This window comes from Crocodylus siamensis, chromosome 10 (assembly GCF_052110815.1).
Source record: "Crocodylus siamensis isolate JL-2025a chromosome 10, ASM5211081v1, whole genome shotgun sequence".
NCBI classification, from domain to species: Eukaryota; Metazoa; Chordata; order Crocodylia; family Crocodylidae; genus Crocodylus; species Crocodylus siamensis.
Genome location: NC_143404.1, coordinates 16,685,336 through 16,712,925, shown reverse-complemented (window position 1 = coordinate 16,712,925; position 27,590 = coordinate 16,685,336). Strand labels below are relative to the sequence as shown.

Here is a 27,590-nt window from a genome sequence, read left to right as displayed (position 1 = left end):
GGGCCTTCAAACTTGATGGTTCAGTCATTAAGCTAAGCTCTCCAGCTGTGTCATGAGGTGTAAGCTCCCTATAGAAGCTCTATTACTAGTCTTTGGGAAAAGCACAGCTAGAAAAAAACATAAGCCACAAATGTCAGCTAACAAAGAAATTAAATAAAGGATGAAGTACTTGCAATAGGTTATAATTACCTGTATCACTGGCTTCAGGCCATGAAAAGAGAGTCAATCAAGACACGAGAGAGTAAACAACAGTAAAATCATTGAAATAATACTACGGAATTGTCCTCTCTGTAGTTTGTCAACTACAAGTATACAAGAAATCAAACAGAACAGTCAAGACTATAACAGCAAACTATTATAGGTTAAAAGAACTTGGTAGTCAGATAGCACAGATGTGGATAGAACTGGACAGCAGATCCATTAGAACCATTGTGATATTATGGTTCATTTTATCCACACAACAGGTCCAGATGGGCAAGGAGGATAAACAGCAATAGAAGACAGTCATAGCCCATAAAATATATTATTATTATTATCAAGACATTTGTAAGCTTTAAGTATGTAGGTAAGGTCAAGTAAAGGAATTTACACCTGCAATATCAGCCCAACTTCAACTCGTTTAATTTATAAGATTAGACAGAATCAGGTTGTGGCAGGTTCACGATCACATTGCCACTGCTAGCATGCTCTGTCCATTTGGGTGTGCCACACTGGAGTCTAGTCACCCGCCATGACTTGATGTTATATGAAGTTGTACCTGGGTGTCTCAGCTGGTACTTCTTCTGTGGGGCTCCTCCTTACCTACACCCCACCCTTTTCTGCTCAGGTGGTCTGGACTGATTTCAATGGTATCTGGTGTGACGAAGGCACCTGGCTTCATAATTCTTGGCAGGAATATGGTTATGGCTTCTCTGACTGATAAACTGGCAAATTAATAATACTAGAACTAAAACCACTTGCATGATACAGATGACCAGGACAATGATGCTTGCCACATCTAGTGTTTGTCTTTAATTCTCCAAGCTTCGCATGGCATTGATTCGCATGGTTCTCACATGGTCCCATGTTGTGGGTATGTCCCAGGAGAACTGACGTTCTGGGGCTAGCTTGTACCTGGCCATGTATTGCAGTATCCTGTGGGGCATTTCTTCATGCCCACACAAGTCTCATGATTCTGATACTTCCCTGCCTGGGAGTTTTGGGTCCATGACTGCTCACACATGATGGATAGAACTGAAGGGTTCCCAAGAGGGTTCTTCCCTTCAGCAGCGGCCTGTGATACCCATTGGGCTGCCATCTTCCCATCCTGGATAATCTGTACAGCCCTGCTGGCAAAGTGAAGAGTGGGCAAGATCAAGGTTGGGTCTGCACCCTTTAACCCATCTGTTGTCACTCCCATGCTGATACCTGGTTTCTCTCTCCCAGGAGTCTGGCTGTTCACTGTGTCCTCTGGTTTGCTGGGGCTTCCTGCCTCAGGAAGGGTCTCCAGTTTCAATATAGCAGGTAAATGTGCATTCTGGCACCCTGAGAGTGTCCCCGCTGTGGACTGGGCTCATGTCACCTTACTGAGCAACCCCATGGAAAACTGAGCACTGATTTTCATGGGGTTGTGCCAGTTCTTTTCCAGCTGAGGTCAAAGCATCTGGTAGCACAACCCTCTTTCTCTTCTTCCTGTGGTTTGGCTATGGAGCTCCTTTTACCCATGGGGAGTATTGGCACTGGACCAATCTATGGGCCTTTTCCCAGCCGCAGGCTGCAGGCCAATCTGCCCACAGACCAGCCACCTAGACACCAGCATTGCAGTAAGTGGGGTGTGAGCTTGCCACACAGGTACATTCATTACAGTATGGCAATCAACAAAAAACAACAAAAAGACAGAACAAAGAGCCTATCCATAGAATTGACAATGTAAAGGTATAGACAGATGAAACAATTGTGTGTACTCAAGGATACTCAGATAAGTAGTTACACTGCAATCGCTGCACTTGCTGATTCTGTAGCAATACAAGTGAAGCAAAAAAGTCCAACTTTTAACTCTGCTTTATTCAGTGGCAAAATTAGGGCAATTTAGCTAACTTGCATCACTGTAAGATCATGCAAGCATAACAGTTGCAACTTAAGAGGGAATATGAGATTACGCTCTATCTGTCATTTCCAACTGAGGAACATATAATCAAATCACCTCAGAAGTACCAGACAACTAGAGGTCCCTGTTACTGAGAGTTATCTGGCAGGACATCCTGAAAGAGATACCAGAAGCAGAATTAAGTCAGCAAAAGGAGTTAGGCTAGTCAGTGGCAAAATCGTAATACCCTTTCTCACTATAAGAATTACTTTATTCTACATCTGGCTCTGTTGTCCATATATTCTACATGTGACCCATATGAGATTTGCATTGAATGGAAAGTGGGATTCATGTAAGGAAGGATACTGCAATCTGGAATTAACTGACTGAGAACATAGGCCTATTTTTTTCCAGATAGTGGAGTACAAAATTCAGGAAACAGCAATTAAATTGGTAGTGGTTCAGAGAATACCTTTATAACACAGTGAATCAAATTGCTAATTCAATTATAATTTCATCAGCAGAAAAGATAGTGCTGACAGTGAGAGCTAATTAGGGTCATAATTACAAAAGGACCAACCTTGCTACATGAAGAAGAAATTGCCATGGCGTCTCTCTATGTATCCCAGAAGCAATTGAAAGCATCTCTGATGCAGACAGAACAACCACAGAGAGGTGGAAAGTTAAATGACCAGCACATCACAATAAGCCAGTGCTATCTTGCGGCACTGAGGGAGTAATCCCAATTCCAGTGTCTAAGTCTTCCCTGTATCTTACTGTTTGTTAAGTGAGTCTGGATGCCAATAATCAGTCACCATCTGCATAGACAAGCATTTTGTACGCTATGCCTGCCACCTTGAAATCTCCTCACACAGGTTTCCATGAGCACTGGGAACAGTCTCTGCTATATCCAAATTATGTTGTATGAAAAGTAGAAGGAGTGCAAGGGAGATAATTAGGCTCTTTGTCTAGCTGAAGTCTCATTACAGCATACTCACCTGTGGGGCAGGAACCAACTTTGCTGAGAACCCTTTCCTGCAAATAGCCCTAACAAAAGATTATGGGCAGCCTTCAGCCTGTTCATGTCATGTGGGACTGAGAATATGACTCAGAAAACCCCTAGAGATTCTTTTAAACTCTTTTCTAGCTTTCAGTGTAATGTCGGTTATGAAGCCAAAAGGCAGTAGCCAAAGGTATTGCACACAAGTGACCGTGGGCAAAAGCTTCCTTTCTAATATAATACAAGGTCAGTGAGATGTTGAAACTTTACATCCCTGCATCCAATTGTTTCACAGACAGAAATAAACCCAATGTGCATGTCCAGACAAGTGTGCACATGTGTTTCTCCAGGGATAAATAAGAGTGGTACATAGTTGTGCCACTGCTACTTGTCCCTGGGGAACACCCATGCACATGTGCTCTGGTGCATAGCAGATTACCCCAGGTGGGGTGGAGGACTGAGCTGGCCCCAGCAGCCTTATGTGGGGTCCAGGGGGCCTCTCAGGGCTCCAGTGGTAGTGATTCAGCAGGAGGGAGCCCGGCCAGCAGCTGGAGTGTAGCTCCAACTGGCCAGGCTCCACTTTCAGGTGGCACATGCACCACCCCGTTTTTTTCTAGTGTGGGTTTTTGACACTGGGATCTCCTGGTGTCCAAAAATCACCTGCACTGCAAATTAACATCATATGGAACACCTGCATGTGTGGCGTGTGCATTGTGCAGGGCCACAGATGGGTCTGTGGTGTCACATACTGCACATGCACACTTGTCTGGACACACCCAATAGCCATGTCCAGATGAGTGTGGACATGTAGTATGTGGCACTGCAGACCCATCTGCACTGCTACATGCTGCACATTCAGGCATTCCCTGCACTGCTACCTGGGGTAAAAAAAAACCCACACCAAAAAAAAAGCAGGGCAGCATACATGGCTGAAGGCTGGCCAGCTGAAACCACACTTCCACTGCCAGCCGGGCTTTCTGTCATGTCTGCAGGCCCAGGAGGTCCCCAGAGCCCCTTGAAATGCTGCTGGGGCCAGCATAATTGCTGGCCCCTGCCTCCCCTACCACACCCAGGGTAACCTCCTGTGCACACACTGCTACTTGCCCTCAGGGAAACAAACATACACACTCTCTGGACATGCCCCGGGAGTCTGTATTTGAATTATTTGTTCTGATCTGTTTTGTTTCAAGGAGCTTTTAAATGAAACTGAGCTAAAGAGCTAGTTTCCTCAGTATGTTCATCATAAAGAAAATTAACACAGGGGATGAGCAGGTTTTGTGAGAGATTGTCCCTGTATGGGAAAGTCTTTCACAATAATACACAAGTGTATGGGAAGAAAGAAAAGGGTTTGTAAAAACCAGTTGCAGTGAAGACAAGAAGATGCAGGTTTCTGCAATGAAACCATTGTCGCTAGGGAGCAGATTCAAAGAGAAGAGGAAGTCAGAGCTATGATCTTAGCAACAACACAGAAAAAGAAAAAACTTAGACATTATATAAAGTAAGTAGTGACCAGATCTGGACACAGCCTGGGTGCAGTGGCCAAGAGAGACAAAAGTTCAAAATGACCCTGAGAGAGCCTGAGTGACTCAGCATGGTTATATTGTAAACCGTGAGAGAGAGATTGCATATATAGTAGGGCTGTATGAAGCTTGGGGTGGTGATTTGATTTGGAGGAGATCTGGCCCGATTCGGTGGCTGAATCTCTGAATCTAAATTGAATCAGGGGACCAATGAACAGGTCTGAATCGATTCAAAGCTCTCCGAATCTTTGGAAAAGGTTTGGAGACCTTTGATGATTCAGGCAGTCCCTGGTGGCTGCAGCAGGGAGCTGCAGCTGACTCCAAGCTGGTAAGTACAAGGGGCGGGGGGAGGGGGGCTGGGAAAGAGGGAAGAGGACCATGGGGGGACCCCTGCCAGCCCCCGCCTGCTCCCTCAGCCTCCCCATGGCCGCCCCATCTGCCCCAGCTCCTGGTGTTTTAACAAAAAGCTCCAGCGCTCACCAGGTGCTGCCAAGCAGGGGGCGATCCCTGCTGCCCCCACTGCCCCGCACTGCATGGGGAGCTCTGCATGAGCCCCCGACCCCCTCCTTGCTCCTCCAGACCCCTCGATGATCTTCTGAGGTCCCTTCCAGCCCTAATGTCTAATGTCTATGAAAACCCGCACGGGTGCCCCGCCTGATCCTTTAAGAAAAAAAAAAAAAAACAGAGAAAAGCCCCAGGACTCACTGCTCCTGCAGCAGCCTCAGGGCTTTGGGGGGCTCATGCAGAGCCCCCCCCCATGTGGTGCAGGGAAGTGGGGGGCAGTGGGGATTGCCCCCTTGCCAGCAGGAGTGGTGAGTTTAGGGCTTTTCGCATTCTTTTTTCTTAAAGGGCCAAGCTGCCCTGGTAGGGGCACCCATGGGGGGCTGGGGGAGTGAGGGGGGGGTTAGGGGATTAGTCTCCCATGCAGCAGGAGGCAGTGGGGGGCAGTGGAGATTGCACCCCCCCCCCTCCACCTGGCAGCACCAGGTGAATCGGGGCTTTTTTCTTTCCAAAGACCTGGGGCAGATGGGGCAGCCATTGCCGGGCTGGGGGGATGGGCCTGGCTGATTTGTCGGAATTGATTCAGGCCAGTGATCTGAATCACCAAGTCAAATCACTGTCCCCTGAATCGGCTGAATTCAAAGCGAATACTAGCCGCTTTGCCACAGGCCTAATATATAGCATTTGGGAGGGAAGACCAGGAAATCAGTTTTGGCCAGGTTTTGTTTCAGGTAATGGAGCCTGAGATCTGGAGCTGGGTGCAAAGAGATCTATGAATCTTTGGCATAAAGATGCCACTTGAAATAGTGTGTGCAGGGATAATCTTGTAGAGAGATCGTAAAAACAGAAGAAAAAATGAACCTACAATAGGGCCATGCAAAACCGTCTCAAAGGCTGGGAGTAAGGAGAATGAAGATTCATCAAGTAAGAATCCTGAAGAAGTGATCAGAGGGGACAGGGAAAGGAAAACTGAATGCAAACAGCACATGAAGGACACAATATTAAGAAGGAGAGTGTAATCAACAGTATTGAAGGCAACAAAAAGATCAAAGAAAATCTGAACAAGCTACAAATCAAGTTGTCTGGAAGTCACTCAGAATATTTGCAGACAGGACACAAACTTAAGCTTTTAATCTCATATCAAATCCTTCTGGGACCAGCAGCTTGAAAACAACCTTTGTATCTAGCTGGCATCATCCTCCAGAACATCCAGCACTTGCAGACAGACCCATGAACATTGTGAACATTAATAAGTTTGGCTGTTACAGGAATGTACAGAGGAAATGCCTTAGTGTGAAATATTAACAGTTCATCTTATGCAGTAACTATTGCTGAAAGTGTTCAATATCATATGGTTCAGAAGAAGTTACTTATTTCATTCATGTGGGTATAAATCAAAGTAAATTCACTGAAACCACTGTGGATCTAGGGGAAGCAAGGACTATATTTTTGTGCATGCTACAGTCATATTGTCCTTGAATGTCTAATTGCTCATGAGTCACACTGATACTTTACCCCACCAAATGCTTGATTTGTCCATGAAGTGCCTGCTCCTGAGTAAAGAAAAAAGAATTCCACTATAAGCAATATTTTATAGAGTAATTTCTTTTGTATATAGTGTTGACTTCTCAGTCTCAAGATTTGGGAATGAGCATTCACAGATTCACAGAAGTTTAGGGCTGGAGGGGACCTCGTGAGATCATCAGGCCCAGCCCCCCAGTCTGGGCAGCAAAGACTGCTGGGGTCAAATATTGGCAAGATGGGATTCAGGAGATGTCTTTATAATGATAGATTATCATTGATCTGTTTGTGATGGATTTGCAGTATCAGTTCATATCCCTGCCTTCAGCGTGTTCACACTTGTAAGATTCTGGACCCTTTCTCATTCTAATTAAATGCCACTCAGAGATGATGAGGTAGCATGGAGTTAAATACCAGCAGTATACAACTAATACCAGTAGTGCTTGCTTTTCACAACAAGGGCAAACAAGGTGAGAGCAGTACCTGAATGAAGAGTACTGAGCTGACTAAATTAAGCTCAGGCAAGACAGATAATACAATAATAGAGAAAAAGTTGCATTTGAGAGGCCTACCCATGTTCTTCACTTTACTTTTTATTGAAGGCATCTGTCCTTCGATGGCCAGAGAGGTCTGCAGCATTAGTGTCCTCCCTGGATTCTCCACTCCTGCTAGACATTTCTCTACAAATGGAAAGGGAGTTTTACCCTTTACCATGAGATGCAGACATGGCCCCATATATTTATCACCACCGGGCTTACCCACTGCAAAGCACTATGAACTGGGATGAACCCGGGGGTGCTGAAAAGGCCCATGTGAATGAAATGAGATTATTTATATGACTGATGATACAAAGAGATGTGATCATGTCAACCCAGGCACTGAATCAGTGGAGGCTAACTTTTTTGACAGGTGTCCCACAAATTAGCCCTGCACCCACCTCGAATGTGACTCCTGTCCCCTTCCCCAGCCTGATCTACTGTTCTGCTTTCTGCTCCCTGCCGCGTGCCCTCCCATTCAATCTGCTGCTCTGCTTTCTGCTCCCTAACATATCTGCCACTGTGTCATGTGCTGCTTCCCTGCTCTGCCATGTGCCACACATGCAGAGTGTGCCTATGTCACTTGTGGCACTCAGTTACCCCTGTACTAAATTATGGCATTTGGCTCCTTTTAAAAACATTGGGTCAAATTCAAGCTCCTGATTTTTGGGACCTTATTTAACTCGGAGACCTCCTTTCACTCTGAGACGATGATTTAACATGATAAGTGCACTCTTCAGGAACAAGGGATCAGTCAACAAAATAAATGAGACTGTGGAAGCAGCCAGCATTGCCTTTCTGGCACCTGGCCATTTGTTATAGAACTCACTCTCACAAGAGTTCAAAATGATAACGAGTCTTACCTTTTTTCCAGCTAAAAATGCAGGAACTGCCTCTTCGCCATGGTCTCCCAGTGATATATATGAAAATAAAGAAGAGATTCTGTAATCTGGTTGGAAAGAGATAAATGGAAATACCTGAAGACTTTATTGGCCATACATAATTTTTCTGGAAAGTGCTCAGATAGCAAGGCGACAGCAGTGGGCTGGGATTTTTAAGACTTGTGTATCTGCAAGCTACATTTTGTGACAGAAGTGAGTCTGCTTGATTATAATTTATTAATGTGGTATGTAAAATAGTTACATGGCTGTTTACTGGATGAATTTATTGTTGGCTTAGTTTAACAGCTAATCTATTGGGTTGTTGGAAAAGCAGGAAGTGAAATGGTTGCTGAGGCGAAGCTACCCCTAGGTGAATACTTTACAGCAATTGAGAAGCATTGCTTCCACTATTAGTCCTGTAGACCTTACTTCTGGGCTTCAGTTACAAAGCTTGCTTTAACAATGCTGGAAATGAGCCAATCAAAAAGATTATATGGCAAATACTCCTCTGTGTCTTCATAAAGGCAGAGGCAATTGTTGGGGAGCTGTTTAGAGGAAAGAACTGATGCACAGAAACATCTCCTAGGGTTGCTGAAGAACTTACGCCCTTCTAGACTGCTATCAGAGGATTGCAAGGCTTTGGGTAAGATAAGCATGGAAACACATTGTCACTTCTTGTTAGACATTGTTCACTTCTGCTTATGCTTTGTTCCTCCTGTTAGGATTAAGCAATACTTTTAGTTTGAGGAGGTTGTTCGGTTGCTTTTATTCACCATTGGTCACAAATTCCTAAAGGAGAGATCTATAGTTGCTAGACCCACTGCATTAAGCATAGAAGTATGACTAGTACAGGTGGTACTATAGTAGCCCATGGTCTGACATGATAAGGTCTGATGCCTAAGGAAGTACACCAAGACAAGCATAGGGGACACAGGAGAAAGCTAGCCAGGACCTGTTCAAAGGATTCTTCACCAGTATTTTATGATTCATCATTAAATGCAGCTTGTCTGATTGTCTAGGTGACCAGAGGAGATTTATTCTGGAAAACTGAAAGGGAAGATTTTGATTTACAGGACAAACAAGGGCTACAGTCAGTAGATACACCACAGCTTGTAATTGGAGAGACTCTCCAGCTAATTCCAGACCCTGCACAGAATTTTAGCAAGGTTGACTCTTCAATGGCGAGGCCCGTGTGTTCTTAATTGCATATTCTGAGTTAAACTATATGAGGTAGAGTCTTACTTTTCTGTCATATTACTGGATTACAGCATCTCCTCTTGTTTGGAAGAGGATTTCTGGAGATAACCTAGAAGTAGATTTCAGAAGGTTGAGTTCTCTTTGGCCTGAAATATGGACCGCCCTAACATCTAAAGGAGGATTGGTGGGGGCAGGAGGGTGATCCTTGAGACGGTTCATTCTTTTTGGGACATATCTCTTCTAGGCCGAATCATTTCTTTAGCAGGCTTTGAGAAATCTTTTCCTGTTTTCCTTTTAGAATTTTGGCCTGCAAGACCCCAGGCTTTTCCTGCACTGCCATAAGTCACGTCATACAGCACAAACCCTTTAAGAAAGCATTCACTAAACCAAAGCCTGAACTAATCTGACACTATCAGTACTGTCCCATTCAGATACTGCTACTCAGAGCTGTGATGTTTGCCCAACCCATGTGGCTTTATCTGTGTATGTTAGCTCATTGACTCTGAACAAGAAGGTCCTGTTAATACAAATGCAATCAGTCGGCATACTGCAGTGGAATCTTAATGACTTTTAGAACAGATTAAAATATTGAAACCATGGCAACATACAAAATTCAAAGTCTGGCTGTATTAGAATACCCAAGGACAACTGTGGTATTCATTGTTAATGGGACTTTTAAACTTTAGATACCTCCTAAGTTGAAGAACGCCATAAGTAGTTAGGGTAACGTAGTATTCTTATTGAAGTTAGTACCCTGAAGAATCCCATTGAATTAAACATGGCTCTCCATTTTAGTAGGAGTAAAAGTGAGATATAGAGAAAGAGCTTGCCTCAAAAGTGTGAGGCCAAGGCTTGCAAGCCCATGTTTATCATCTCTGTGGTAGATGAAGTGAAACGGAAGGCAGGGTAGATTTTTCACCAACGTTTTCATTGGGTTTAGCATTTATGGATCTCCCCTTTAGGAACTGTGACAAATGGTGAATATAGCAACCAGCCAGCCTTCTTAAAGGAAAAATATTGATTAGTCTTAACAGAAGAAACAAAGCATAAACAAAGTGAAAATGTCTAACAAAACCACCAGTGTATTTCCATACTCATCTTACCCAAAGACAGTTCCTTGATAATGGTCTACAAAGGTCTAAGGTTTACCTAGGAGGCATTTGTGTGCAAATATCCTGCCTTCTGCCTGACTTCAGACTAACATGACTAACTGCGTCTCTCTGCAGCTGAAGTGAAGCCCATCCTATCCTCTTGTATGGGGATGCCCAGCCCTAGCCAGTCCATTAGATGATAAGTCTGTAGGTGAGGGGACTGGTTCAAAATAAATACAAACTAGACCATACTTCGGCCCATCTCCCAAATGAGTTCCAAATAATGTCATAGTTAGATCAGTCCTATTTAACCAAGCATCTCTCCCATGGCCTGTACAGACAGAACTCCTTTCTTCTCCCTGATGTCTCAACAGATTCTCCCACCATCTAATCTATACTTACATACCTAAAAAGGGAGATATGGATGCTAGCTTAGTGATTCAATCTCTACTAGCTTCTATAATACATCTTGTCCACCAGTATATTCAGAATCACATGCTGTGCAATGCATAAGCGAGCTTGCCTAGAGAACTAAAGGGATTCTCTAGTAAGGAGCCTGTGCAGCTATACATGTGCTCAGTTGCAATAACAATAGCAATGACATGGACTAATGATATTTTTGTTTGTTCAGGTTTTGGTTAATTTTGAATTCTAATATGTTCAGAGAACCAATCTGGATGGATAACATGTACCTGATCTGCAGATCAGGACCAGAACAAATAAAGAATAAAGGCAAAGGACAGGCAATAGGCTGATGTTGCCACAGAGAATCAGCAGCTTACTTGAACATCCATTCTGTAAGCAAGAGAGAGGCCTGTTTTAGAAATGTCAGCCTATAACTTAACTAGTGTATGAATCCAAGTTGCTGTATACTCTAGTTCCAGTAAGATGCTTAGTGCTAAGATGGAGCTTCTTTTTCCCCTTCATTGTTCTATGACCCAGAAACATCCTTTGAAAACAGTAAATCACAGCTCACATTAGTGTCATTTCATTGTTAGAGTTAGGGCTGGAGGAATAATTGCTACTGAATCAATTGCTGAAGTGAATACTTTATTAAACTTTTCACCTCCATGGATGCATATTGATGGCTTTCCTCACATCACCAGCAAAAGCCTGTCATTGGCAAGCTGGCGCACTAACTCAGTACAAGATTTATAGATCTCTTCTAGTATTTTTCCTGTTTTACCAGGTCTTTTAGTCACCACGTTCAAAATTCTAAATGGAATTTATTTGAAAATGAGTGATTAGTCACATATGAAATAAATACAGTTCTTCACAGGACACTCAAAGAAACAGGCTAGGTTGTTGGTTTCTGTTATATCCCGTGTACATTGTGGACTGGCAAAAAAGGGACTTCAAGTTGTCTTAAGGTAACTGGGTACAAGAGCTGCTCCTGCATGTGCGCCATAATGTAAGTAAGCTATGAGCCAGAAATGAATCAGAGGTTGGATGAGAAAAGATGTAATCCTGAGTCTAGGCCCTTCAGCAGCTTCCAGGACTAGTGGGCATGAATGATAGCAGGAAGCAATGAATCCTACCCTCTGGTACACTGGGTACTGCTGGCATGGGCTGGGGAATTGGCCCAACATATTAGACCTCTGCTATTGAGGACTGAATGTTCAGCTACATCTTGAGATTCATTGTAGATATATATAAAATATCCATTTGTTTGAAATGCATCTTTTGTATATTAGTGCACATGCACACACAGACTTGGTGGGTCTAAATAACAGGTTTTTTTCATTATAATGCAGATGTAATAGCTGTGGTTTACTCAGATTTACATCATTGTGGTACAGTCTCTCCATCAGGTGATGGTGTTTACATGCCAGTTCTCCAAGCAGAAAATTGTCTGTTGGATATTTGTGAAGTAACATGTCAGGAGGTAATTTTTACTGGATGAATTTTAAGCTGGACACTTCACTAGTATTATGGGAAACAGGAGTACATTATAAGCAATTTATACGCCTAGAACGCACTACCTTATTTCACACTAAAGCTTAAGGGTATCCATGTATAAGGCAATAAGAGGTAAAAGTAATGAAATTTGTGCCCACAATTCATTATTTTCAGGTGTCAGTTTGGTGGATACAATTTGTGTCTGGAGACAGAGAGGGTAAGGATAAAATTCTGGCTCTACAAAAATCAGCAGCAAAACTTTCATTGATTTTTCAATAGAGCCAGCACTTCATCCTTGGACTCAGCATCAGTTACGAGCATGAATAATCACTATTAATACAAACAGTCCCATTAAGGGTATGATTCCTTCTGTGAATAAAGATTGCACAGATGAGTTCAGGTTGATTATACTCATGAGTGAAGATTATTCATATGAGTAAGGGATGCTAGATCTGACTCCAAAAAGCATAGCAAGTAGTTGTGACATTTTCCTCTGATACAGATTTGCTTGATGTATGTCACATCCCTTCCAGACTTTTCCTCTTCTTTTCACCTACTCATTGGTTTTTTATACTAACTTATCTGAAACAGGTGAAGCAGGAAACCTCCACTCTTGGGTCAGTTTCCCTGTAACGGATGTACTTGAAGCATACAGTCAGTTATTCGGTGGTAGCAAGTGATTCTGAGTGCTCTGAATTTTCATACTCCCAACCTAAGACCTTTTAAGGAAGGCTGATTCTCAGAAACCACTGAACACTCAACCTCTGAAAATAGGCTTCTCTTCAGTAGGTCTGAAGCTGAGGAACCAGTATAGCTCCACACTTTGAAAATGTAAGGGTATCCACGTATCTACCTTGTTTTAGGACTCTTAAGCTATTTTCTTTTGCTGCTGTCTACCACATCCCAGGTGAACGTCAGCAAGGTTACACCAGGAATGAACTTGTCCTTGAAGATCAGATTTCCAAAAACCAGGAGCCATGATTTTCAAAGGCCAACTCCTGACAACAAAAGCTAGAGTATCAAGAGCTCATCTCTTAGCTACAACAGGTTTTTCAGTAGTGCTCAGTGCTAAGCAGCTTGTATTGCAGTACTTAAGTCTGGGCACTGAGCTCTTCTGAAAGTTGGCCACAGCTGTGAGTTCTTTTGAGAGTTCAGGCCTTAGAGCCAAAAGCAGCATTCAAAATGGCATTAGCTAGTATTAGCTAGTGTTTCTTCCTTTTTAACAGATTACAGAATGAAGGGGGAAAAGTCAGGGAAAGAATAGCTCAAGGCAGTGTTTGAGTCTGACTTTACTTTATTTCTTTTTGAGTTAGAGCGATTAAATGACCATCATTTGCAGATATATGATTGACTGACTTATTCATCTTTAATTCATTATTAAGGAAGGATTCTCAGGGCTCTAGTTTTTAAACCAATGCTTCGTTCCTATAATCCTTGTAGGAGATTGATTTTCCAAGACTACACAGCTAAAATTGCTCCCTGAATTCAAACAGAACATAATGTCTACTGGGATTTGTGCAGTACCTGCTATCTAGGCAATTCATTTGAAATTCTGCTTGAGGACAAGTTATTTTACCAAACATAACTTTTCCATTTAGATGAAGGTGATTAAGTTGCATGTAACTCTTGCGTTTGACTGCGAGCCTTTGGAAAGATGCATCATTTGCGTACAATTTACGCAATACATTTAATTTTTTACTTTCTTCTTCCAGGATCTGATTTCATTTGCACCAACGTGGGGTCAACGGCTTCACTGAATGTAGTGAAAATGAAATCAGAATCTGATACTTTCTTTCTTATTTTAATACAGAAACTCGCAAGAGTAATATTGATACAGCCCACGTTGTTTTACTAACAAAATGAAATGACTTTGTCAGCCTGTTCGTGGACAATGAAATTAAATAACTCATGTAGACAGAGGTCTACAGAGAAATACCCTTTATATATTAAAATTAGTTTTACTGTTTCAATATGGCTTGATGAAGAGCTAGCAACATACCACAGGAATGAATATGTAATTTATGTTGCAGTGAAGCACAGGCAATAAAACAAAGGAAAAGGTGAAGAGTTTATTAAAGAGATCTGAGATTTGTTAAGGAGCGACTGTTTTGAACCATGTTGTATTGCTATATTCAAATCAGATAACCCATTAAAAGAAAGCTAATGTGTTGGAAACAGCAGCAAATAAGTCAGTCAACACTTGTCAAAGTCATTCCAAAAACACTTAGTATGTACTTAAATATATGTTGCCTCAAAACTAAATAATACCTTCTGTTGCTGGACAAACATATAATAAGAGAAAATTTCCAAGACCAAATATTAAAATCAAAACTGTTTAAAATAGCAAAAAATATATATTTTTAAATCCAGTTATGTTTCTATAGATGCCTAAATAGTACAGGATCACTCCCTTTGTATTTTATTCAAAAGTAAAATTAAAACCTACCTAAAAATCTGCTGTATTTTGTTAATAGATCCTTAGTTGGGGAAGGGTCATGTCTTGAAAGTTCCCAATTGATATAATATGAGCAAATAAATGTAGTAGATTAAAGCTGGGTGGATAATGTCCCAGCTAAGCAACATATATAAACACATCTTAAACATTAAAGGCCAGATGTCTACTCCATTGATTTCAGTAGGAGTTAGGTACCTAAATACTTTAAAAATGTTGGCCCTGACTTCTTTTACTCCTGTTGTTCCTATGCTGTATAGTGATGGACTCATGATGTAATTAAAACTGAGAGCCTTACTGTTGTAGTGTACATTATCTGAAGTAGTGGTTCTCAACCTTGGGAGACACAAAGCACGTCTGGAAGGTGCCAGCTCTTAGCTTTCATTCTTGTTTTGACTACTGAAAAATACTAGAGCAATTCCTCTGTTGCAAAGAACTTGGACCACAACAGGTCAGAACATTTTTGACATAGTGAATTCCTATTTGAAATGTCTTGGTTTATCTTGTGAATCATGTGTAGGTGTTTGCACACCTAACAGTGCTAATATTGGGCTACATCCTTAAAAGACACAGTGCCCTGGGTATCACCTGTCTGAAGTCCACTTTACTAGTTTGTGCAGAGTAAATGTGCTAGTTTACCATGTATAACATGATAGAAACAGCTTACTGACAAGTCAAAGAATTTGGCTTTCAGTTTTGCACAAACTTTTCTTCAATAAATCTCAGTCGGGTTGTGATTGCAAGGTGGCTTGGGAACATTCCTTGACGGTTATTACACGTGCATGGATGTTGGATTGACAGAGATTAGTACAGAGACTTGTCCGTGAGCCTTGATTACAAATTACAGTAGCCAAAAGTGTAACTGCTGCCATTTGTGTTGGTGTCTGATGAGCCAATGATTTTAAAAGTGACTGAACAATACCAAGCACCTTCAGTTTGATTCCACTCTGGACATACTGGCTAGGGACAGACGTTCAAAAGACAGGAGCCTGAATTGATTCAATCTTTGCAGGTTAGTCTGACCTGCCTAGATTGAACCAATTTGCAAGTGAATAGGCATTCAGGCTTATTCCCTCTTCCACCCCTTTTACCCCTGGGGTGCTGCAGCCAGGGTATACCAGCCCCAACTGCTGCTGCTGATCGCTCCCTGCATGGGGTGAGCAGTGGGATAAGCTCCCTCCCTGCCCCCTCTGCCAGACACTGGAGGGAGGGGAGAAATAACCCCGCTTCTTGCCCCCCCCATCTAAGGGGGCCATTCTGGCTGGTCTCCAGCTGCGCCCCTGCCCCGATGCTGGAGTAGCGAGGGGGCAGGGACCATGAGAGGGGCAGCAGCCCCTCTCATGGTGTCCTGGGAGTGGAAACCTCTTCCCAGCAGGAGGCTGCATTGCAGGCAGGAGCAGGGTGGGCAGAGCTGCCACAGACTGTATGGGTGGAAGCTTTAGCCCCACGGCTTCTGCCCAGTGCATGGAGCTCTGGCTCCAACTCTGGCTGTTTTCCACCTGCCCCCACCCACCTCCCTGCAGGGGCTCCTCATTGCACCAGGTGGGAAGAACAGGCAGAAAGCAGCCAGAGCTGGAGCCAGAGCTCCAGGCACTGGGAGAAGCTGTGGGGCTAAAGCTTCCACCTGCCCACCCGGAGCTGCACGACAGGCAGGAGCAGGAGCCACAGCTGAAGGTGAGGGGAGCAGAACAGCTCTGCCAGTGTGCACCTTCCCTTTGCCTCCAGCAGCTACTCCTGTCCCCTCTCCCTGCTGTCTCTGCTGCACTGCTCTGGGCGATGAGGGGGGTGGGTGGGTTTCTTCAGTCCAGAGAAGGGAGCTCTGGCTCCAGCTGTGACTGCCTTTCTCTGCCCACCCAGCATGATGAGCAGCCCCTGTGGTGAGGGGAGGAGGAAAGGTGTGGAAAGAAGCTGGATCTCCATGCTCTGAGCAGAAGCCACCAGGCTAAAGCTACCCCCTTCCCTCTCTGCCCAGAGCGGTGCAGCAGGGACAGCAGCGGGAGGGGGAGAGGAAGTAGCTGCTGGAAGCAATGGGAAGCTGTGTGCTGGCTGGGCCTGGCAGAGCTGTTTTGCTCCCCTCACCTCCAGGTGAAGGTCCTGCCCCACTGCACAGCACTGCTCCACTGGGGTGCAAGCTTTAGCCCAGGGGTTTCTGCCCAGTGCCTGGAGCTCTGACTCCAGCTCTACCCACTCTGTCTACCTGGCATGATGAGCAGTCGCTTGGGGCGTGGTGGAAAGCAGCTGAAGCAGGAGCCAGCACTCTGTGTGCTGGGCAGAAGCCATGGCACTAAAGCTTCCACCTGCCCAGCTGGATCTGCATGGTGGCAGTAGCAGTGGGAGCTGGAGGTGAGGGACACAGAAAACCCTTGCCAGCCCCTGCCAGTGCACAGTCCGTGGTGCAGCTGCAGTCGGTGGGTATTGTACAGGACAGGGGCATGGTGGGGCATGGCAGGGCCTGCGAGCCCCTGCAGCAGGCAGCTGCTGGGCTCTAGGCCTGCCAGCACCTCCAAGCCAGCCTGGGCAGCCCGCTGCTCAAACAGTCACTGGCCATGCCCCCAGCCCGAGCCAAGGGCCCAGTCCCCACAGCTCAGCCCAGGATGGCCCTATGCATCCGTCCTCAGCAGCCCCTGTGGGCTGGCCTGGCTATTCCCTGCAGACCCAGCCCTGCAGTTGTGAGTGAGGCAGACAGATGGCAGTGCCATGGCAGTGCCTCTGGCTAGAGAGTAGAGGTGCAGGACCAGCCCTGCTCTCTGGAACAGACAGCACAGGCAAGCCTAGGGCTGCAGAGCATGCTGGGATGCTGGGGGACTCTAGTTTAACTTAAACCAGGAAGGGGTCTGGGACAGAAGTTGCATAAACTGGTTTGACCCAAATCAGTTAAATCTACTACATTCAACCAGGTTTGTCTTAAATCAGCTTTGGCCATTTTGAAACTGGTTTATATACACTGAATTTATGTTTTGTTACAGGTTTAAACCAGTTTTTGATCACTTAAACCAGTTTGTGTGTAACTTGTGTCCCTAGCCACTATGATAACTTCTCTGCTGTTCTGCTGTGTCTGGGAAGCCAGTGCAAAACTGGATGAAAATAAAATAAGAATCAAAGACAAAGAAGGGATGTGCTGAAAGAACAATGGTATAATAACCATTTCTGCCATTCAAATTAACTTTCCTGCATAAACAAATTACCAGGAGTGCAGCTGCATTACAACAGTTGAAATAGCAATGATAATACTCATCAAATATTCATCAATAAAAAATTCAATGCAGTAAAAAGGGAATGAAAAATAGAATATGATCATATAATATGACAAAATGAACTGAGGAAACAATTGGAGAAAATGTGTTTTCCAGATAATAGCTAGATTTTATCTAAACACTTATACAGATTATTTTGGAATGTTTAGTTTGTGTAGCAATATAATTAGATAGCCTCCTTGTCCATGTACAGTACAGTTCTGCCTTAAATCACAAGTACAATGTAAGCACCAAAATAAATTAACCACTTAGCTATTCAGCCTACAGTTTCTGAGATGTTTATACTTGGTGTAACCTTTTTAAAAGAAATGGCTGGAGTAGACACCTCTGGAAAATGCAATCAAGTAATTTGATGCTGAAACAGTATTAAATTAAATAACATGCCTGTATGATATCAACAAAATATAATTAGAGAACATATTGGCCAAGCACATATAATTCAATGTAATATATTTAATCTGTGTAGCACAAAGAGAGGGCCTGATTCAAAGAGCTTTAAAATGAAAGGAGCCTCCCTGCTGACTTAAATGGATTTTGAATCAGGCTGTTTAAATACACTTCTTACATTTGTTATAAAGTCATTATTTCAGAATCTAGGAATAATATTCTCACCTGTGCAAAAGGTCAGCTCAAGAGCTATACACCGTTTGTACCTCTACACAGAGTCATTTTAATCAGAGATGTTAAGGGATATTCAGACTTCCGCAATCACAAATTACTTCCTTGAAATCAATGGAATTGCTGTTGAGATGAATATGGATTTGTTAAAGGAATCAATTCCATAAACATTTCCATTAGAATAGTCTTTGTAAGGCTTAACAAAAGAGATTTTAAACCATTTAACTATTTAGTGGATGCTTGCTTTATGCAGTATTTTATCATCAACCTATCCTAGGTGATTAGTAATGGTAATTCTATGTTCACTATTTCAGATGCATCACTGATGCAGTTGAAGTCAGTGAAAAGCAACCCTCCATTCTCAGTCAAGAAACCCAGATGCAACATCATATACTGCTTCATGATATTAGGAAGAACTTTCTCATTATGAGGGTAGTTACCCATTGGAACAAGCTACCCAGAGGGGTTCTAGAACAGCGGCAGGCAATTATTTCAGGTGGAGGGCCACTTATCAAGTTTTGGCAAGCCATCGAGGGTTGCACGGGTAGCCCTGACACTTTACAGGTGCCCACCCCCTCTGGTCACCATCTTTGGACCAGAGGTCCCACCCTAACCCCTGAGCTTTGCTACCATAAGTCCCTTGCCTTGCCCCCCAGAATTACTCCTTTTAGCAAGGAAGTTTGCATCTCTGAACCATAAAAATACCAAATTATATTAAAAAAAATCAAACGTACAACAACATTCATAAATTGAATTCAAAAGTGGTTTTGTCCTGATTTATATATGTTTGTGTAGTGTCTATAGAGGTGATAGTATAATAGCTTAAAATGAAGTCTTACTCTTGTATATTGAGGGAGGGTGTGGGTGGGTTTGGTATAGGTTTGTGGGTATGTGGGGCGTGGGGATTTGTGGGGGGGGTGGATAGGTGTGAGGGCTATGGGTGTGTGTGGAGTGTGGGTGGGTATGGGTTTTGTGGGGGAGCTATGTGTGTGGGGGAGGGTGGCTGGGGAGGGCTGTGGCTTGTGTGGAGGGGGGAACTTGCCCAGATCCTGCCCCTCATCCCCTGCAACAGGTAGAGCCCCTGCCAGCACTCCTTCAAGCCCAGGCTATGAACTCCTGCCACTCCTGGCCCCAGAACACTAGCACAGGCCCCATGCTCCGACTCATTACCACTTTCCCCCCATCTGCCACTGCTACCCTCCCCCACTTCTACCACCACTGCCCTTTTTCTGCCACTCACCTGCCCACCACTCCAGCACCATGTTCCAGCTGCTCCTGCAGTCCTGGCACTGCATCTGGGAACCATACGGTACCAGAGCAACCAGCCAGCTGGTGGGCAGGGGGGAGTGGGGAAATGGCTGCAGCGGGAGGGAGAAAGGGGCAGTGAGCTGGCACTGGTGCACTGAGGCCAGCACTGGTGGGGCCCGGAGCAGAGCAGCAAGGGCTCTATGGAGCTGGGCTGTGCTGCTACAGCAGAGAGAGCGGGGAGCCAGCTCAGCTCCATAGAACCCCTGCCAGACTAAGCCCTGTACTCCTTCTGCCCTGCTCTGGGCCCTGCTGGTGCTGGGTCCAGTGCACCAGCATGGGCCAGATCTGCACTCCTGCCCAGCTGTTGCTGTATGCCCTGTCACTGCCCCTTCCCCTGCCTGCCACAGCTGTTTCCCCACTCCCTCCCCTACCCCACCCTCTGGCCCACAGTCCAGCTGCTCCAGCATCACATGGTTCCCAGCTGCAGTGTCAGGACTGCAGAAGCCAGCCAGGCTGACCCAGCCGTGAGGACTGGGGTGATCACCCACGGTCCTCCTCTGCCTCCCTCCTCCACACCTTATCTGTATTTCCCTCTGGTGTAAGGAGGCAGAAACAGTCCCAGGCCAGATACCCCTGCCTCAGAAGCTCCTGCTAGGCAGAGGATTCCGGGCGGGGGGCGGCGGGAGTGCGGGGCCATGCTGGACTTACTGCTGCAGCTGCTTAGTTCTGTCACTGGCTCCCCCTGGGTCCTACTGCCCTGTCTCCTGTAATCTTTGGCAGGCAGCAGGGGCAGATACATATTAATTTTATAAATTTTTTAGCAGCTCCATGGCCCAGATAGAATGGCCTGGCAGGCCAGATCCAATCTGCAGGCTGTACTTGGCCCACCCCTGTTCTAGAATTTCCACGCTTGGGTGTTTTTAAAGAGCAGATTAGGCGAACACTTGACTAGGATGGTTTAATCATAGACAATCCTGACTTGAGCAGGGGGCTGAATTAGATGACCTCTTGAGGTCCCTTCCAGCCCTGGTATTCTATTCTATGATTTTACTGTTCCTTCACAAATAAGCAGTTTTAGTTTATTAAAGGTTTCTATAGATTTTAAACTATATATAATACCTACTGATGGGAAGAATGGTCTTAGTTATAGAGAATAATAGAATGAGGGGGCTAGAAATGAAATACTTTAGCTAGAGTCTTATAGAAAAGAATGCACAGCAGTCACTATAAAAAAGTGAACACACATTTAAAGATACCACAGAGTTGTCAATTATTTTTGCTCTGAAGATAGTGGCTGCTTGTTCAATACTATTATACATTAATTACTACCAGTTGCTAAATACCTACTGAGGATCAGGGCTTTCTATACAAGTTGCTAAGGAGAAAGAAATATATGATAAAGATTTGTCATACACATTTCTCTCTGCTTTTAAGTAGAATTGTGCATTTTTACAAAGCATGGGTCATTGTCGTAGGGCCAGGATGCCATATAGCTAAGTTTTTTGCTATAAATGAGGAAAGCAAAATATACGTCCAGACAGAAAAAGGGAAAAAGGAAAAGCAGTAAAAATACCAGCGAAAAATAGGATGATTGGGCAAAGTGGAAAAGTGGGCTCCTAAAATCTTGCAGAAAACGTTAATCTAGTCTGTTACATCAAAAGTCAAAACCAGGAAAAATATCCCTGTTGTAAGAAGTGCTTTCCTTCTTACTACAATTCTGGGAAAACATAACTTGGTCTATTGAAATCACTTAGTTTGCTACTATTTTTTCAGTATCAGAGGTTTGAGGTTCAGATGCAGTCATCAAGAACAAAGTACTGGGGAGTGAGTGTTATGTAAAGCACTTATTCACCTTTCCAATCCTTCCCTTGTAGCATTGTTCTCTCTGTGCAAGACAATTTCCTTTGCATTGGAATAGAGCAGTCTTCAAGCTACTCTAACTTATTATTTATCTGCATTGCTGTAGCATATAGGAGCCACTGTAATGGATTCCCATTGTGTTGAGCACTCCATATACATAGAACAAAAAGATTGTTGCTGTCTACAGTGGGGTTGTTGTCTAGGTAAGGGTGGGCTTTAGGCTAGGTACAGACATTCAAAAAGCTTGAGGCAGAACTGATCTAAGTTACATGGTTTTCTGTAAGTGGCAGAAGTTCAGAACGGTAGCAAACAGAACACATATTTCCCTTTAGTGGAGCGGGGAGGCAAATCTTAGACCAGGTTCCTCCGTTTTTAAACCAGCCTATGTGTACCAAACTTCTGTTCTGTTATGGGTATAGACTGGTTTCCAATCATTTATACCCATAACAGTGTAATGTCTGTACCTGGGCATAATGACTGGAGATACCAGGCAAGCACCTGGTCTCTGTGTGTCACGGACTTTCCCTAGTCCCAGCTGCTTCTCCCTATATTTTTCCCCTTTTGCTTATGGTACCCTAGTAGAATTATAGCAACTACAAAGGTTATTTTAGTCCTATGGATATCCAAAGTAATGGCAAATAAGTTACTACAGTACCTAGAAATCAGAGAGTTTAGTATTTCAGAGACCTTATATTATCTGTGTGCTATCAAAGATATTCCTGAACCACTTTACTCAATATAATCTGCTTACCTCAGCAGCACAGGAAAAAAATGGAAACCAACAATTAGATCAGGCCCCAACTTTTCAAATTTGTTAAAACAAATGTGTTGACCTCCAGGGATATAGTAACTTATTTACCATTTACTTTGGATATCCATGGGACTAAAATAACCTTTGTAGTTGCTATAATTGTACTAGGGTACCATTTAGTGTTATTAGCACTCAGCTGAGTCAGACACTTTATATTGCTTTTATATGTAGAATTCATTCCATAATTAGATCTGTGACTTGACTTTTTCAGTTGAAAAAGTCCCTCCAGACCAGAGCTATGACCATATAGAACCATAACTTCTCCATATCACTTTAATTGATATGCATTGTAAACCTACTGAAGAGAGTCCTATATATATCCGATGTAGAAGATGGCCTTTTAAAATTATTTTAATTATTTATCACTTTGGTATGGTCATGAACAGATGCTTTAGAGAATATTTCTGCATTCTCTGAGAATTATGGATGCCTTACTTTATAATAATTTCAGTTGCAAGTCATAATTCCATTTTAAAGTAACAGGTAAATATTGAATGGACTTGTGGTGCGCATGTTATTCTGCAAAGACAAATTTAATTCATTTCTTCTTGAAGGGAAATTACATTTTTAACTACAGCCAAGAAACTATATTTGAATAACACCTGATGAGGCTTGTGGTATGCAAACAACTCTTTATTATATATAGGAACTCACTTAAGAACTATATACAGTAAAGTGGTAACAGTCTTACTGCCGTTGCAAGGGTCTTGTGTCTAGCTGCATTCCTGTTCTACTCCACCCATTTCCTCCTGGCTAAACCTTGGGATGTCACACCCCTGGACACACTGCTCAGGTACAGACAATACACTTTTACTAATAAACCAGTCTATATCTGGAACAGAACAGAAGTTTGGCACACGCAGACTGGTTTAAAAATAGCAGACTCTAGTCTAAGTGTTGCCCCTCCGCCTCACCAAAGGGGGAATGCTCATTCTGTTCAATGCTGATCTGAACTATGTCATTTACAGAAAACCACATAACTTATATTTATTCCACCTCAGGATTTTTTAATGCCTGTACCTAGCCACTATGATTACTATACTTCCTCTTATACTTACTGTGGCCGGGTGGGGGTGAATAACGAAATCTCTCTCCCTAGGACTCACCTGCCATGCTTTGGAATGATGGAAGAACAAGAAGTTAATTCCCCAAAGAGAGAAAGTGTAGTAAATCCCCCCAGAAGCAGGATAAAAAGAAAACTGGTTTATTAGTAACTTCCCGACAGGTTGTGGAGCACTCTGGCTCTTCTCCAGCTTGTGGTCTCCCCTTTCTCCACCACTGTGCAGCCCACTCCCACAAGTCAGTCAGCTCCACTCCAGTCCCACTGTCTTTTCTCTTTCCTGCAGTACCAGTGGATCCTTTCTCCATGGGGCCTTCTCTCAACCAGTAAGCTTTTCCTCTCTTCCTCACCTCCTTACTTCACCGATCACTGTGGTTACCTACCCCCAGTCAGTCAGTCTTATCCGCAAGCTGCTCCAGCACTGGGTCTGCCACTCCTGGTGTCCCTGCTGAATCTCCCTCCACACTGTGCCTCAGGGGACAAAGGAAAACCCCTTGCTGTGGACTTAAGTAACTGCTGGCTCCTAATCAGTTAATATTAACTCTAGATACTATCCCTTTCCCAACTGTGTTTATTAATTAATTCACTTTGTCCTGTCCCTGACCTGACTACTTGCCACTTAGTAACATCAAAGGAACAGGGCTGTTTTTGCCCTGTTACACTTACTATATGCCACAACACGTATGTATTTCCAGATCTGGTAAGTGATAAATACCCAGCTTTGTAAAGGGATTTGGGTCCCTATAGGTGTCTAATAGGGGTGTGTGAAGCGGGCCATTGTCCCTGATTCGGGGCGAATCTGAATCAAATGTGTTTTGATTCGTTGATTTGGATCGCTGTTCCTGATTCGATTTGGCTGAATCTGAAGATTCAATGCTGATTCAGAGAATCAGTGATTCAGCTGTAGACACAGTTTGAAATATTTTTTCTACCTACCTCAAGGTACTAGCGCAACGTATGATCACTGTGATATTGGGGTGATTGGAGCATCCCACAGGAGCATGGCGGGGCACCCGTGTGCTCAGCGGTGAACCCGGAAGTGGACCAGAAGTATGTCCAGTCTACTTCCAGGTTTGCCGGGGAGTGTGCTGCCCCACCCCCGCCTGTTCCCCCCAGCTCAATTATCAGCCATGGGGGGAACCTGGGTGCCCCGCCAGACCCAGGAGGCTCCAGTCACTGAGCTGGAGGGGTGTGGGAGGGCCCTCCTGCATGCTACCTGGAGGACCCGGAAGTAGACCAGAAGTGCTTCTGGTCCTTTTCTGGGTCTGCTGCTGAGTGCACTGGGGACCCCCCACACTCCTGTGGGATGCTTCATCTGCCCCAGCATCACAGCACTGATATGCTGCCTGCTACCTTGAGGCATGTAGAAAAAACATTTAAAGGTGGGTTTATGTCCAAATTGCTGAATCTTTCTGAATCTCTCCACGTTGATTCGGAGGGTTCTGATTCAATTTGGAGAGATTAACGAGTCTCCTGATTTGATTTGGATTCAGAGATTTGGCCACCGAATCAGGCCAAATCTCTTCTATATCGAATCAGGGACTGAAGCTTTGTACAGCCCTAGTGTTGAAAAGCCTTTTAAACAACTAAATCAAAGTATCGTTTTTGAAGTGACTGAAGAAATGTTCATGTTGTCCTTAATGATACAATGCATATCTTAAGTGCTAGCCACATACATTGGAGAAAGAGAAAAGTTTCTGGATCTTCATAAGAGGATATAGGTGCAGCAGTTCATTACTCAATAAAGGCTTATTACTAGTTAGCTTACTAGACATGTAGGCTTTGAATTGAAGTATGGTGAGGAGGAGGAAGAAGATATAACACTACTGCATGTTAAAATTATTCTCTTCCCTGTTTTGTTCTTGAGTAACTTATACTGCTGCCGTCAAAAGTTTGACAAAGTTTGAGACACTGTGCTATATTAATGTATTGAAAATTGTCATTGGGCCTACAAACCAAAGGATGCAAAGGATGTTTTTTAGTTGTTAAATACAAGATGAACACACATGTGCATGCATGTACCTAAGCATATTTTTTATAAATTTTGAAGCTAGACAAAGGATTCCCTAGTTCCTATACCTCATACATATTAATTCCAGGAATGTGAACATCTTTGTCTCTATTCCCATTGCAAAAATGTAAATAAATAACATTTATTTCTATTGTATTAGAGTTATTCTCCATATAAATTACCTGCCATATGGATAATTAATTAAAATTAGTTACCTAAAACTCACTCTGGTTTGTTTGTTGATTTCAGCATCCTTAATGAACATTCATACTGACAGCTTTGTGAATTTCCACCAAGGAATTTGTTATACAATCTGTTTCATCCAAAGGTTTGTGCTGCAGGAAATGCCACTCCAGTGAGAAATTATGAAAAAGTGACTGATGTGGCACAATGCTATAACATGCATTCAAACCTCCAACTGAGTTGTACCTCCCCACAAAACTGTGCCATTAGCATGCCACTTGACAGCAGTAGCTATATGAGGAATCCTTTTCTCATTTTTCCAACCAGATCTTCCGGTGTGCTAAGTGGGAAAAGAAGCGTCTTTCTTCCTTTTCTGAGGACATTTGTGTTTCCATACAATACAGTAATGCTCAAAAATGTTTCCTATTGACTGTGCTGGATTATTCCTGGCCTTTATGTGGGTGTACAAGTGAGAATGATGGTACAAAAATTCTACGGAGGGGTTGGCCAGGATTTTAGTATCTACACTCCCTTGAGAGCAGAGTGTGAGGACTGGAGGAGGGAGGACATCTGGGAGGCTCATCCATGACCTCAACCCCTCCACTCCATTCACAGTAGCTACCCTACTGCGTTGGAAGGGACCAGTGCCATATCCTTCTTCCCCCTCCTCCTCCCACCCCTTGAGGTAACAGTGAAAGCATTTTCTTTTGAGCTCTGGGAGACACCATCCCACTTTGTTGTTCAGTGCTTCACTTCTTTTAATACCAGGCAATAGCTATATGGCCCAAAATAACCTTCTATCTTTAAACATATTACAGTGCTCTCCATTTCCCAGCTTCGTTTGTGAAGAAGAGCAGCCTTGTCGTGCACTGTCCTTTGGCAGCAAGCTCATGCTTCCGGTTTTTAGTCAAAACAGTTTTAAGTTATTACACGTACCAGTGGGGGACCCCGCAGAAGCCAGTGGAGCTTGACAACCACCCACAGGGGCCTTGCTCTTTCAGCCCTTATGAATCCCTCACTAACTGACTGGAATTTGACATTTCATTTGCATCCATGCACTGCATGTGTGAGCACAAGGCAGAGCAGCTTGCTCTTAAAATCTGCAAGTGATTTCAGTGCTATGAAGAAGAGGAGACGGCAGCTCTAGTTTGAGCCAAGTGTAGGGCCAGGCTTGCCTCATGGAAATTTGTTAATGAAATTACTCATCAGACTATGTCTGGCTCCTGCTATGCCTTGTATTCTAGTCTCTTGCACCCCTCTGAAACAAGGCTAGTTGTAGGTTTCCATCTTTAATTACTGAATGAGAATGCAAATGCAAAAACAATTAACATTGTTGTGACAGACATGGAGACTGGTCTTGTCAACAGGAAGTTCCCCCTGTTTGCAGGCCATTTTCTACTTCTGTTAAATCCAGTGGAGGTTTTTCCCTTGTATATCAGTGGAAGCATGTTTTCTAGGTGCTGGGCACCTGATATTTATTCTGTTCACAGAAAATAGCTATTGCCCACCTCTATGAACTTTCTGTGCTTTATGAGCTTTTTTCCCTAACATTAACCTTCACAACTTGCCCATGAGGCAGGTTTTATAGCCTTGATGTTAAATGGGGAAAGAACAGCCCTGAGAAGCTAAGAATGGGATTTTCCAAAGTACCCATGTAATTTAGGAGCACATTGAATTTCACTGGGATTTATGGCCCTTAAGTCTCAAAGGTATTTTTCAAATTTCCACACTTGGTGCCTTGCCTAAGGGTCACAGTCGCAGAGCTGATCACAGAGGCCAAATGTCCTAAGCTCTCCTTCTGTACCATTCTAATCACCACTCCCTGCCCCAGAAATAAATTAGGACGGTGATGCCTTCTCTATCACAGAGGGGCATGAAGAAA

At 43.7% G+C, this 27,590-nt stretch overlaps 1 protein-coding gene across 1 annotated transcript; it reads right to left on the bottom strand.

Annotated features, from left to right (window-relative positions):
* On the bottom strand, window positions 1–26,600 carry LOC149856290 (uncharacterized). Its single transcript, XM_090020484.1, has 7 exons — window positions 26,525–26,600; window positions 23,898–23,985; window positions 8,007–8,092; window positions 7,180–7,287; window positions 6,602–6,639; window positions 2,183–2,240; window positions 1–107 (listed from the first exon to the last, which is right to left on the bottom strand). Exons 1-6 carry the CDS (start codon window positions 26,598–26,600, stop codon window positions 2,214–2,216), a joined length of 423 nt encoding a protein of 140 aa, XP_089876610.1. The 3' UTR covers window positions 1–107; window positions 2,183–2,213.
* Between the last annotated feature and the right edge of the window lie 990 nt (window positions 26,601–27,590).

Excerpts from the sequence above, each read along its gene's own strand:
- LOC149856290 (XM_090020484.1), bottom strand. The coding sequence starts at position 26,600 with ATGAGCTTGCTGCCAAAGGACAGTGCACGACAAGGCTGCTCTTCTTCA. Across the intron at positions 8,093-23,897 it reads ATAAGACTGACTGACTGGGG|ATTACAGAATCTCTTCTTTA; the intron begins GTAGGTAACCAC and ends CTTTCCAACCAG. Across the intron at positions 6,640-7,179 it reads AAGTAAAGTGAAGAACATGG|GAGCAGGCACTTCATGGACA; the intron begins GTAGGCCTCTCA and ends TTCTTTACTCAG.